Genomic DNA, 13,335 nt, shown 5'->3' with positions numbered 1-13,335 from the left:
TGTTGCTCTGTTTGTGTTGCGCAGCGAGGCGGGAGGAGGAGCGGGAATGGTTACTTGTCTCGTGGTGACCTCCTCCTCCTCCTCCTCCTCCTGTTCATTTCTTCATACCTCCATGTCTTCATCTCAGTTCTTCCCATTTTACAGAGATTTTCGTTCTCTTGTTTGTCTTTTGTTTTCCTAAAGTTTTTCCTCCTCCTCTTCCCCTTATTTATCATCATTACATAAATTTTTCCTTCTTCTCTTCCGCCATGCCCTTCAATTCCTTGTCCTCCTTCTCCTCTTCCCGCAATCTTCCTTCATTGTAATTCTCTCTCTTTCCTTCTTGCTGACATTTACTCCTTTCATTTTATCCTGTCTTCTTAACCTCATCCTCACAAGAACGACTATTTTCAAAGGCCACAGATATGATTAGCCGGGTTCTCAAGAGTGTTTCTCCTGTTAATCACGCAGAAATCTTAATCTGTCACTAGAACCGTAAAAAAAATCTTGAAAACTGTAACTTAACTACATAGATACAGCCTTTTCAAAGTAGTGGAGGTGCAGCGCAGAAGTGTTTCAAAGTATGATCCAAGAGGTGGGCAAATCACAAAGCCATCTAGAATATACCGCCCAGCTTGCAGGCACTCGGTAAATGTCACACCACACTCCCGCTATTTGCGCTGATCGGAGTGTGTGGGATATGCAAGGGCGAAGCGATTGTGCTCAGGGTTACTGCGTCAGGAAGCCTGGGCGTGGGTAGGCTTTGTGTGGTGTTGCGATAGACAGATAGATATATAGATAGATAAATGGATCATATAAACCACGATTCTTTGAGGAGACTTTATGAGACAGTACCGAATTTGTTTATGTATTTATCTATTTAGTCTAATTATGAAGGATAACAGATAATAACATGTAATAAAGTCCTTCCTGAGCTATTTGAGTCATTACTAACACGGCTACCAGGAGAGACAAGACAGTACAAGTTAATTAATTCATTCCAACACTGTTAAGCTATTAAAAACACAATTAAGCGAGTAAATAAATAAACAAATCGTTACCCTTATTATGAATCTTCGTCTTGAGTGAAAATATTCAGTGTAAAAATGAGTGTAAGAGTAAATGTATCGAATGAACAGCGTTACGTAAGAATTCGTGCAGTAGGGAAAGTGTGGCGAGGAGAGAAGTGGCCCACGTCATTCCTCGCGTGTCAGATAAGAGAAGCCGAGCAGACAGACTGGAGTACGTGTCTCGGAAAGGGTCAGAGAGAGAGAGAGGGGGGTAGGGGGGAGGGAAGGGTGGGTGTGGTGACGCATGCGGGAACCTTGACTTTTGAATCCTCGCAGCCACCACGTATTCCCAAACATTTCCACGCCCTATCACTCACATTTAATTAGTAGGCTGCGGTGAAAGTTACTAGGGTTTTCAAGGGTAACTTCATGATTCTAGTGGTAGCTGAACAAGAATTCGACATCGGTATTACGAGAAACATGACCAGTAATCTTTGTAACATCTGAATATAAACCCGATGAAGAAATAAAGCATTTAAGAATGTTACCAGGGTTTTCAAGAGTAATTTCGTGACTCTAGTATAAATTTAACGAGGATTCTAGATCGGTAACAGGAAAAATACGGCCGATAATCTCCGTAACGTTTGAAAACACAGCGTTTAAATATAAATTACTCGGTTTTTCAAGTTTTCAAGAGCGATTTCGTGACTCCAGTAGTAGTTTAACGAGGATATTACTTCTACTTCAAGAAAAACACAACCAGTAATCTTTGTAACGTTTTAAAGCCGCCCTGAAGAAAGCGCAAGGGCCTTAGAAAGATTGGAGCGTGGTGTGATGTAGTGTGACAGTGTGATAGTATGAATGAAACGTGATGTGGTGAGGTGTGATAGCGTAATGGTGTGGCGTGGTGTGGTGTGGTGACTTTACATTCTTCCAGTGGGCGTAGGGCGTGTGGGTGTCGACGTGGTGACTAATATACCCTTTTTTTCTTTCACAGGTACGAGATTGGGCCCGGATCTCGGTGGGGTTGGCGCCTCAGGTACGAAAGTTACTCAGCGCTCCAACCTTATCCATCCCTCATCCGTCACTCCTCCCCTGGTGACAGACACGCGCCAGGAACCCACAATCAGTATCACCATTAGTCTTTTTTTTTTATCTCTAGTGATAAAAGAAATGAGTTAGTGATTGTGTATGAGTAGATAGGAGATCCATAGAGCGTTATGAAGTACCCCTGTTCTCTCCCGGTGACAGACACGCGACAGGAACCCTCAATCAGTATCACCATTAGTCTTTTTTGTCCCTCCTGATCGAAGAAATGAATTAGTGATCGAGTTTAAGTAGATTGAAAGTTCACAGAGCGTCATGAGGTATTTCTCCCACTTGCCCTTCATCTGGTAAGAGAGACGCGCCAGGAACCTTCAGTCAGTATCGCCGTTTGTCTATTTATATATCTCCTGGTTTAAGAAGTGGGCGAAATGAGTGGTCAAATACAAGGTGATAGGAGGTTAAATGTCAGAAAGCGTACGTCATGTAGTATCAATCATTATTTCTTCGGTGGCTTTTGACGTAGATTAGAGGAAAATAAGAAAGTTTACGTAATACCAAACTGTTATTCTTTATTTTTCTTCCACTGATCACTCCACAAAAAAATAAATAAGTAAATAGATAAATAAAAAAATAAAAACGAAAAAAGTGTACATACGTATTGTCAATCTTTTTCTCTCGTGATGACAAAAAGAAAATGAATAAAAAAAAAATTGACCAGCGTAATGTACCTATCAATCTTTTCTTCTGTAATTGACCATCCCCTCCACCTCCCAACACCACCCCAATCCCCCCCCTCCCCAAATCACTCCCCACTCAAAAAAAGCAGATCATAATAGGTTTTCAGTTCCTCCAAGTCATGCTGATGATAAATTACACGTCGATACTGACAAGAAAGAAAGAAAAAGAAAAATTGCATTCATGTTTCTTTCAAACCGCGAGTGACGTGGCAAGACAAGAGAAAAGACAAGATTATTATAACGCTCGAGGACAAAGTAAAAAAAAAAAAGGAAGAAAGAAGAAGAAAAGTACATAGATGAAAATAACAGAATAGTAAGATGTTTATTGAAAAAAAAAATGAATCTGCGGGTTATTTAGTGAAGCTTCAGTTAGTTATTGGATCCTTTCTTACTCGCCGTTGAAATCACCAAATGGTTCAGTTTCAAAATTACGTTTTTTTCTTTTCCCTTTTTTTTTTTTATGTGAAGGTTCAGTGGTTCTGTTTCAAGGCTCAGTCTTTTTTTTATGCATATACCTAAATTGTGCATATACAGGTGTACAGAGGTAACTATGCAGCGCAGTTTTAAGATTATATATATATGTATTTATTCATATGCAGTTGTTTGAGGGAAGATTAAAAAAAAAATTGCAGTACAGTTTGAAAATTATGTATATACTTATCGATATGTAGTTGCCTGAAGAAATATTAGGAAAGACATATGAATATATATAAGTAGAATGAAATGGGAAGTAGGAATGGAGAAATAATGAGGCAGGAGGGAGACAAGGGTGAAAAAAAAAAGAAAAAAGAGAATGAGGGGGAAGAATTAAGAGTGCAGTGGACAAAAAAAAAGCAAAGTGAAAAAAACTGTGAAAGAATTTGGGAGGGGAGAGAGATAAAAAGTAGAGAGAGAGAGAGAGAGAGAGAGAGAGAGAGAGAGAGAGAGAGAGAGAGAGAGAGAGAATTATTCCAGCAAGGACACTCTTTGTTGACTCTATTACATTATTATTATTATTATAATTACTATTGTTATTATTTTTATTATTATTATTATTATTATTATTATTATTATTATTATTATTATTATTATTGGACCGCATTGTTTTATTGCACAAAGAAGAGAAAATTAGTATTGTGTGCAGTAGTAGTAGTAATAGTAGTAACAGTAGTAGTAGTAATAGTAGTAGTAGCAGTAGTAGTAGTAGTAGTAGTAGTAGTAGTAGTAGTAGTAGTAGTAGTAGTAGTGGTAGTAGTAACAGTAGCAACACACATACATACACCTACACAAACATAAACTTAACTTTCCACCCTCAGCTGATGCCCGATCTGTGAGTGCTGGGACCCTCAATGCCTTTGTGAGGACGCTACAGCTGTCTGAGGGAGGCCTGTCCTCCTCCGCCTCGCCCAATACCCCCCGGACTCCCACCAGGTTCAGATTCGAGACCAGCCGCCCAAGTAGTCCTGAGAGAAATGCACCTTCTCGATTCTTTATTCCCCAGGTTGGTGTTCGATCCTTTGCTATCCTCCTTTTGTGTTCTCGTTTTCTTGTTTCTTTATTCCTGTATCCACATTTTCGTTTTCCTATTTTTTGCAGTCCTAAAGGAATCACACATTTCTGATTCTTTGTTCCTCAGTTTGGTGTTCAGTTCTTTGTTCTGTCACTTTTGTATTTCAATTTTCTGTTTCCAAATTGTTTTCATCCTCACACACTTGCCTGATTCTTCATTCATTCTTGGGTTTCTCTCACCTATTTTCTCTTTTTCTGTTTCCCGTTTTCAGAGTCGTGAAAGAAATGCACCTTCCCGATTCCTTATTCCTCAGGTTGGTTTGTGATCCTTTGCTCTCTCTCTCTCTCTCTCTCTCTCTCTCTCTCTCTCTCTCTCTCTCTCTCTCTCTCTCTCTCTCTCTCTCTCTCTCTCTCTCTCTCTCTCTCTCTCTCTCTCTCTCTCTCTCTCTCTCTCTCTCTCTCTCTCTCTCTCTCCTTTTTTTTAATCTTTCTTCTTCTGCCTCCATCTTTATGTCTCTTTTACCATTTCTGTCTTCCTCTTCTTTCCTCATCATTTTTCCTCTTCCTTTTTTCTCCCTTTCATCCCTACAGTCCTCTCTATTCTTTCCTTTCTCCTCTTTCTGTATTCCTTCTCATCTTACTTCTCATCTCGCTGTCCTCTTTCCTTTCTCCTCTCCTGTCTTTCTTCCTTTCTTCTCTACAGTCTTCCTTATTCTCTCCTTCCTCTTTCCCTTTTTGTGTTCCTTCTTATCTTCTTTCTCATTCTTCTGGCTTCTTTCTCTCTCTCTCCTCCTCTTTCCTTCCCTCATAGCATTACTTTTCACTGAAGTATTTCCTCTGAGATATAAGATTAAACCCAATTACCTTTATTTACAACTTTACCCAACACTTTCATTACAGGATCGAGCCGAGCGTGTGAACCGACCAATCCTTCCCTTCCCTGGTGCTTCCTTCAACAGGGAATCAAACACCCCACTCAGCTCCCCAGGCATCACCCCAAGGAGCAAGTCAGGAGGAACCCATGCCACACGTTTCAGCTCTGCCACGTCCCCTCCCAAGTCCAGTCCAGCGCTGGCAACGAGATTCAACACCCCAGAAGCGTCAAGACCTGGTTCCTCAGCCCCTGCCTCTGCAAGTTCCCGCACGAGGTTCACGACTCCCCCATCATCTGGTGGGTCCCTCGCATCAAGGTTTAACTCCCCGGTTGTTGCAGGGCCCTCTAGATTCAGTCCACCAGCAGCAGCGCCACAGCCAAAACCAAGCCCATCACTGTCTTTCAGGTTTAATACACCTCCAACTGTCACGCCCAAACCCAGCCCTGCATTGTCGAGGTTTAACACTCCTGTGCACTCAGATTCCAATCCCAGGTTCAATGTTCCTGCGGCTGTGACTCCTAGACCGGCCGTTCCTCCTCTCAGATTCAATGTCCCGGCCACCACACAGACAAGTCCAAGGCCTTCACTGGCAGACCTGTTGACGACTTCTGAGGCAACACAGCCCAAGCCATCCGTCGACAACTCCTTCTCTGATCTGACGTATGATGAGTATGATCTATACGACTACTACTACTATGACTTCCTGGAGAATGGTACGTCAGATGGAGGTATTGGCACAGATCTGGGACCACTAGACCCTCCTAGCTCTGGCACCACAGCACCACCATTCAGTTTTGCATCAGTCTTCAATACAGATAAGGCAACTACCACCACCACCACTCGCCGCCCTGTCATCCCAGTCTTGCCAGAGAGGAACAGCAGACCAGACCCGCCGGCAAGAACTGATGCTGAGGAGGAGAACGGCCGCTACTCCCTGTCTGAACTCATTGCTCAGCTCAAGGGTTCTCAAGATGATGAGGCAGAAGCATCACCACCAGTGTCCAACACCCTCCACAACACCACCAGCACTCGAGATGGCAGGGTTCTGTCTGATCCAACCACCAGCACCACCACAACTACCACCACTACTACCACCACCACACCTACTACTACTACTACCACCAGCACCACTACACCCACTACCACCACTACAACTACTAGCACTACCACTACAAGCACCACACCAAGGACTACCCAGGCCACGACAAAACGCATCACAACATCGACAGAGCCTGAGACAAACACAGAGGTGCGCATCACGAACTCAACGGAGAGCTCTGTCATCATTGCCTCTGTCCAGACGTCGCACAGTGTAAGCATTGGCGAGAGCTCTGACGTCACCACCTCAGCACCCTTCATGGCCTCCTCCACTAAGCTCCACACCACCACATCATTCACTGGGACAACTGAGAAGGTGCCTGAGTCATCAACACGTAAGACAGACACAGATGGAAGACCATCTAAGCATCTTGACACCTTCCCAGACACTGTAAACACAAATGAAAAGAATCCAAGGCCATTCAGAGATGAAGAGTCAAGGCCACGTATTGAAACACTCTTTGACATTGAAATCAACACCAAGAACCAGACTGTCATTGCTGTTGATGCCAAACTAGACAGCCTGACAGATCTTGCACACGTGAAGGACATATCTGACTTTATTCCCCCTGGTTACAAAACTGAGGAAGAGGTGCTGGCATCCACCAAACCCCCAACCACTACCACCATCCGTACCACATCTCCTGCTGCACCAACTTCCACTTCTAGACCGAAAGTTGAAGAAGTGAGTGAGGCAAATGAGGCAGCATCTGGTATCACCCCTACTGAGAGAGGGGAGCCTTCTTCTACTAGTGAGCTGCCATCTAAGAGCACCTCGATCTTTGCCCTCTTCCCTGCTGTCCGGCCCACCACTGAGGCCTCAAGAGATATACTAAAGGGCGTCAAGGAGGTGGATGTGGCATCCTTCCTGCCCCCTGGATTTAAGCTGGACGAGACAGAGACCTCAACAAAAGCAAATCCCATATCGTCAACCACCGAAAGCACGACAGTTGTGATTCCTGAAGTAAAGACTGTGGATCCATCTCTCTTCCTCCCTCCTGGCTACACTCCCGAGCCCACCACAGAATCTACAACCAAGATCATTCCCGTCGTCCACACTGTTGACCCCTCTTCCTTCCTGCCACCAGGTTTCAAGGCATCTGATGACAAAGAAGAGCCAGGTCCTGTGATAAAGACAGTTGATATCTCCCAGTTCCTCCCACCAGGGTATACTTTGACTGAGGAGCCAACAACAGAGGCCACCACCACAACGACAAAGAAGCTTCCAGTGGTGGAGACGGTCGATATCTCAAAGTTCCTGCCACCAGGTTATAAACTCAACTCCACAACAGAGGCACCGGAAATTCAAACGGTTGATATTTCCAAGTTCCTACCACCGGGTTATGAAGCATCAACAACTGAGTCACCATTAGCAAACATCCCAACAGCAAAGACACTCGATATCTCTCAGTTCCTTCCTCCGGGATACAAACTTTCCACAAGTGAAGCGCCATCAACTGAGAAACCTTCCACATCCAAACCATTCGATATCTCCCAGTTCCTGCCACCTGGGTATAAATTCAGCACCACAGAGGCACCAACAACCAAGAAGCCAGTTGCACAAGTCCCCGACATATCCCAGTTCCTTCCTCCAGGGTACAAACTCAATGAAACAGCTGAGAAGGAGGAACCAGAGATAGGAACTGTTGATATCTCCCAGTTCTTGCCTCCTGGGTACAAACTTGGAGCAGACAATACATCCCCAGAGCCGACCACTGCAGCACCCACCACAACAACCAAGAAGAGTGGACACAAGGGGCTTGTCTTCCCGCGCCGCCCCAAACTTCCTGCTTACCTGACCACCACGCCCAAACCTGTGGCTCGGACACCTGCTGGTCCTCCCCCTGTCAAAGTTACCTTCAGAAATCTGTGGGATTCGTAAGTATATGATGTTCTTTTATTCTGAATTGTGGTTTGTGAATTACGGATGTTCCTCAAAACTTAATTGCCCTTCCTTATTTTCCTTTCCTTTTTTTTCTTTTCTTTTTTAATTAAAAGCTGTAAATTATGATTAACTAGAAATTTTGAGGGTTTTTTTCTCCATATCATGAATTTTTTATTTTCATTATTTGTAGATATCTTCTTTTTAGATGTTAATTCTCATGACAAGTTGACTGAATGAATTAATTTGCAAGTTCAAAAATTCATATATCAAACTTTTGTAAGTCATGTATTTTTCATTATTGTCTTCTTTCTTTCTTTCTCTTTATCAATGTACAAATATTCCTTGCTTGTTTTTGTATTTTTTTTTATCAGTGTTTCCCTTATGTTCTTTATTATTGTCTCCATGCTTGTGTTTATTAATCCCCTTGCTTGCCTTCATCACTGTTCCTGCCTTCTCTTTGTCAATATCCTTGCTTTGTTTTTATCACTGTTCCCTGCCTTTGTTTCATCAATCCCCTTGCCTGTATTTGTTTATCAATCATCCTGTCTTGTCTATATCAATAACCCTCTACCTTTATCAATGACCCTCTACTTTTATCAATATCCCTGCCAGCTTTTACCAATGTTCCTAGCTTACCTTATCTTCCTTATCTCCTCACCCCCCACTGCCTCTTCCAGCATCAAGACTACCACTGAGTTCACGGGCTGGAAGACAACTGAGCCACCTGTGCCCATCCGCAAGGCTTCTCAGGGTGGTGACTCCCAGGCTCCCAGTGGTGGTGGTAGTAGTAAACCCAAGTCCACTACCACAACCACCACCACCACCACGACCACCACCACAACCACCACCACCACGACCACTCCCAGACCAACAACGCCTGGTAAAGAGCAATCGTTTTTTTTTGTTGCTGTTGTTTTTTGAGTTATGAGTGTAATATTACTTGAATTGTACATTTTGAGTCTCATTGTAAGGAATAGAGAGCAAAGTAGAGAGCAATAGCATATCTTTGTACAATGCAAGAAGTTTTGGGTTTGAATCTTAATCACAGTTTTTTCTTTGATATCTACCCTTTTCTTGCTTCTCCCAGTCTCAGAATAGGTGGTGGTGAGCTATGACTGGGAACATACAGGTGATGGAGAAAAGAACTGGTCACCCTTTGCCATATACCAAGGCTTCCATTTACATTTTAGACTTAACTAGATGGACAGAGATTAAAAGTTATACTGTAGTAGCTGAGAATAGATTTTTTGTATGTAAGAGAGGTACCAGCCAAGAGCAACAAGAGGGTAGAAAAAAGGCCCACTGAGGTGCCAGTCTCCAAAAAGAGGTCAGAAACGATCATTGAATTCTGAAGGATAAGTGTCTTGAAGCATTAAAGTAATAGAATAGCAATATTACCAGTCTAATCCTTGAGTTTCACCTGTATTCACCACTCATCATTGCCACCAGGTGTGTGTGGAGCCAAGTGTCGCCTAGCAGCAACTCTCATGATCACTAATGGAACAGAGTGGCGGCCAGAGTTGGCGAACCGAGACACCCTGGAGTGGCAGGACCTCGCCAACACCATCGAGATTGAGGTGAGCAGTGACCTCTTCTATTTAGTTGGGTGTATAACAACAATACCAGTTTCAGTTGTTACTCGTGTTCTTCCTCAGTAAATGAATAGTGATAATAATTTCAACCTTCAGTGTTCCTCAATGAAATAATACCAATAATAATTTAAATCCTTCCTCAGGTAATTCCTGAGTAAACAAACAGGGACAATAACTTAAGTTCTCCCTCTAACAACAACTTCAATCCTTCAGTCTTCCTTCAGCTCAACTCACAACTTAAATCCTCCCACAATTAACTTCTTCAATCCCTTCTCAACTCAAATATCTCTAGAGTACAACAACAACAGCAACAACAACAACAACAACAAAAACTTCAATCATTCACTCCTCCCTCAGCTCGACTCACTGTACCGGAGAAGTCAGCTGGCTCCGTGGTATGAGGGAGTGGAGATCGATGCCTTCAATCCGGGCTCTGTTCTGGTCGACTACATCCTTCACCTGACAGACATTGCTGACACTCTTGACACCACCGACCTCAAGGAGATTCTAAACCAGGAGATGTCAGATAATGGCTCCTACTTCCTTGGAAACTATACCCTGGATCCTAAGGGCACAGACTTCATTGGTAAGGGAGAGAGAGAGAGAGAGAGAGAGAGAGAGAGAGAGAGAGAGAGAGAGAGAGAGAGAGAGAGAGAGAGAGAGAGAGAGAGAGAGAGGGTATAACAAAACAGAATATTTATCCAGAAAACTTAAACCATTACAAAAATTCATAAAAATTAAAACAAAAAAGCATCTAAGTAGGCAAAGATAAGAATGAGGAGATGGAATTCAAGAGAGAGAGAGAGAGAGAGAGAGAGAGTTACTGCTTTGTTAGAAGTGAAGGCAGATAAAGATGAATCTATCTATTTCAAAATCTGTATATTTATCTGTAATTCTCTACTTTCCTTACTGCTGCAGTGACATTGTTTTGTAAGTACAGTAAAGCTCTTCTTTATCTCACCCTTTATGAATATTTGTCAAGGGAAATAAAAAGAAATCCCACATATATATTCTTTTCCATGACTACAGTAACCTAACCTAACCTAACCTAAAGCTAACACATCCAATTCTTCCTTCAGTCATGCACGAGAGGGTACGTGTGGTGCAGGAGGAAGAGGACGGTTACCCGATCCCTCAGTGGCTCATAGCAGTCATTGTCATTGGCCTTGCTTCTCTCCTGTTCATCCTCATCTTTGGCATCACTGTGGTACGTATGACACTGACTCTTACAAATATTCCTTACAAATATTCCTTACTGTAAGCTGTATGTGGCATGACGGAAACTATAAATCCATGTTCAGTTTCCTTTAGTCTTTGTGCATGTAAGATGAATGTTATTTTGTTCCTGTGTAGTGTAATTTGTTTCCATATTCAATGAGGGTTGACAGAAACTGCAACTCCAGCTTCTGTTTCCATTAGTTTGCATGTAAGATGAATGTTATTGTGGCTCTGTGTAATTTAACTTAGACACTCCACACTGAGGGATTGATATGAAGGTGTCAATAATCTTTACCAATGAGAGACTGGAGCCAGGAACTGAACTGACCAAGAGAAGTAACCAACCAGAGACAGTACAGCGCCTGAAGTGTCGGAACCAGAATGATCACCAGGCCCCAAGATTAATTGTAGCCTTATTTACTGCATCAATCTGAATTAACTTGCTCCTGACTTCCTCAATAATTGTCTGTTTGTCTGTCTTAATCTTGTACTGTATTAGATATTATAACTCCTTCTGTCTTCACTCAAAGCATGATTTTTTTTACATGCTGTCTTAGATTTCATTACTAATTTGCTCTCTAGTCACCCATCTATTCATCTCCCAGAAACCTTGTCTTGTATTGGATGTTGTGACTCCTAATTTTACTCTTAACATGACTTGAAAGTTGAGAAATTGCATGCATTCTATATTCTTGTCTTGGGAGAAAATAATCCAGTTTTTCCCCTCTCTGATTTATTATTGACTAGATTTACTGCTCTGTATATGACTGTTCCTTAGTCTAATATCTCTGCATGAGTAAAAAAGTACATATCTATCATTCAACTTTCATGCATGCTTTGTATTATAGCATTGTTACTCCTCAGTAGTTCTCTTGTGAATATTTTTCTTCAATCCACAGAAAGTTTTCTTTGATTTTGAAATTTGATAAGTATAGTGGTTTTTTTTCAAGGAATTCTAAGTTTAATGAGGTATAAAGTATTCATAATCAAAAAGTCTTCTGTGGTCCACCAAATGCATCCTCTTCTCTTAAAAAAAGTATACAGTAAAAAAAAGAAAAGAAAGCCTTCTCTGTATATATATATTTCACTACTATACTTCTGCATGTTGTATGTATGTATGTACTGTGCTATACACCTTCTGGCTTGGACTTCAAAAAATAATTCTGGGTCCAAACAAGAGTGTTCTCACAATAACATTTTCACCCCACTGCCAACGGTGAAATGTTCTTGTTTCCTCGCATGCTCCTAAACTTCCACCTTTTCTCTTGCATGTGTCGCTCCCTCCAGTATGTGAACCGAAACTGTCTCAACGTGATCAAGCCTAACAACACTCCCCTCACTGAGGATATGTTCAACAACTGTTCTGTGGGTTATAGTGAAGTGGCTCTTGTTGTTCAGCCTCTTTTTGTTCACTTTTGTTCTTTTGTTTGTGTTTTTTAATCATTTATTTTTTTGTGATTCAACTTGTCAGTTTTTCTTGCTATTCATTAAGATTCCCTTTTTGATTTAGTTTGTCAGTTTGTTTTGCTATTTTTAATATTCTTTTCTTTCTCAGTTTTCTGTTTTGTGTTTTTATTAATCAAGGTTTGTACTAAATGGATAAAGTTTTGTCTTATTTATTGAGACAGATTTTTTTGCTCAGTTTTGTCTTGTTTTTCATTATAATTAATTTTTCAGACTTGATATCAACCTGTTTTCATAATTATTTCCATTCTAGTTTATCATCTACTTTAAAAGATCAAGTTTTCAACTGAATTTATTTCTTGGGATATACTAACTTTTTTTTCAGCAATTTTGACCTATCCATGCACAACTTGTAGCAGTCTTTGGTTATTAATGCTGTGAAATATTTCTGAACCTTTATACAGTATATCATTTGGCAACTAGAACTTCATTTACAGTTTATTTGATGAAGTAATATTTCTTCTGAAAATTCTTAATGTTAAACTGGATAACTTTTCTCTGCCCTTCATTAAGAATCAGAACTAACGTGAATTATGTCAGAATGTATTAAAATCCCACACAAAACAACATCAGACATTCACCTTCACTGATGAACCAAACTTAACTAACCACACACCAAACATTCCCCTAAACAGACTAATCAAACCAAACCTAACCACACACCAAATCTTTTTCTCCTCAGCTGGTGAACCGAGCGCGGGTGAAGAAACGACATGATGTGACTCTGACTGCTGAGATGCTCAATGAACTGAACAAGAACCACCTGGCCGGCGTGGACAACTATGCCATGGATGGACTGTATGACATGGACGCTATCTGGAATGAGAAGATCCAAGACAGGCGGTCCATGAAGGTAAGGAGAGAGAGAGAGAGAGAGAGAGAGAGAGAGAGAGAGAGAGAGAGAGAGAGAGAGAGAGAGAGAGAGAGAGAGAGAGAGTAAAA

The 13,335-nt window shown here is 41.6% G+C and overlaps 1 protein-coding gene across 3 annotated transcripts in view; it reads left to right on the top strand.

Moving 5' to 3' along the window:
* LOC135090295 (mucin-2-like) overlaps positions 1 to 13,335 on the top strand; it is a 46,677-nt gene that overhangs the window by 29,611 nt on the left and 3,731 nt on the right. Inside the window, exons 2-11 of one of the 3 annotated variants that reach the window (XM_063986949.1) lie at positions 1,987 to 2,028; positions 4,069 to 4,253; positions 4,534 to 4,575; positions 5,162 to 8,112; positions 8,797 to 8,999; positions 9,569 to 9,696; positions 10,069 to 10,297; positions 10,791 to 10,918; positions 12,217 to 12,294; positions 13,076 to 13,246. In XM_063986949.1, the coding sequence (XP_063843019.1) occupies positions 1,987 to 2,028; positions 4,069 to 4,253; positions 4,534 to 4,575; positions 5,162 to 8,112; positions 8,797 to 8,999; positions 9,569 to 9,696; positions 10,069 to 10,297; positions 10,791 to 10,918; positions 12,217 to 12,294; positions 13,076 to 13,246 (4,157 nt within the window). The remainder of the gene's footprint in view (positions 1 to 1,986; positions 2,029 to 4,068; positions 4,254 to 4,533; positions 4,576 to 5,161; positions 8,113 to 8,796; positions 9,000 to 9,568; positions 9,697 to 10,068; positions 10,298 to 10,790; positions 10,919 to 12,216; positions 12,295 to 13,075; positions 13,247 to 13,335) is intronic. The other 2 variants (XM_063986950.1, XM_063986951.1) reach the window with 2 other exon arrangements.

This window comes from Scylla paramamosain, chromosome 34 (genome assembly GCF_035594125.1).
Source record: "Scylla paramamosain isolate STU-SP2022 chromosome 34, ASM3559412v1, whole genome shotgun sequence".
NCBI lineage: Eukaryota > Metazoa > Arthropoda > Malacostraca > Decapoda > Portunidae > Scylla > Scylla paramamosain.
This window is presented reverse-complemented; position numbering and strand designations above follow the sequence as displayed.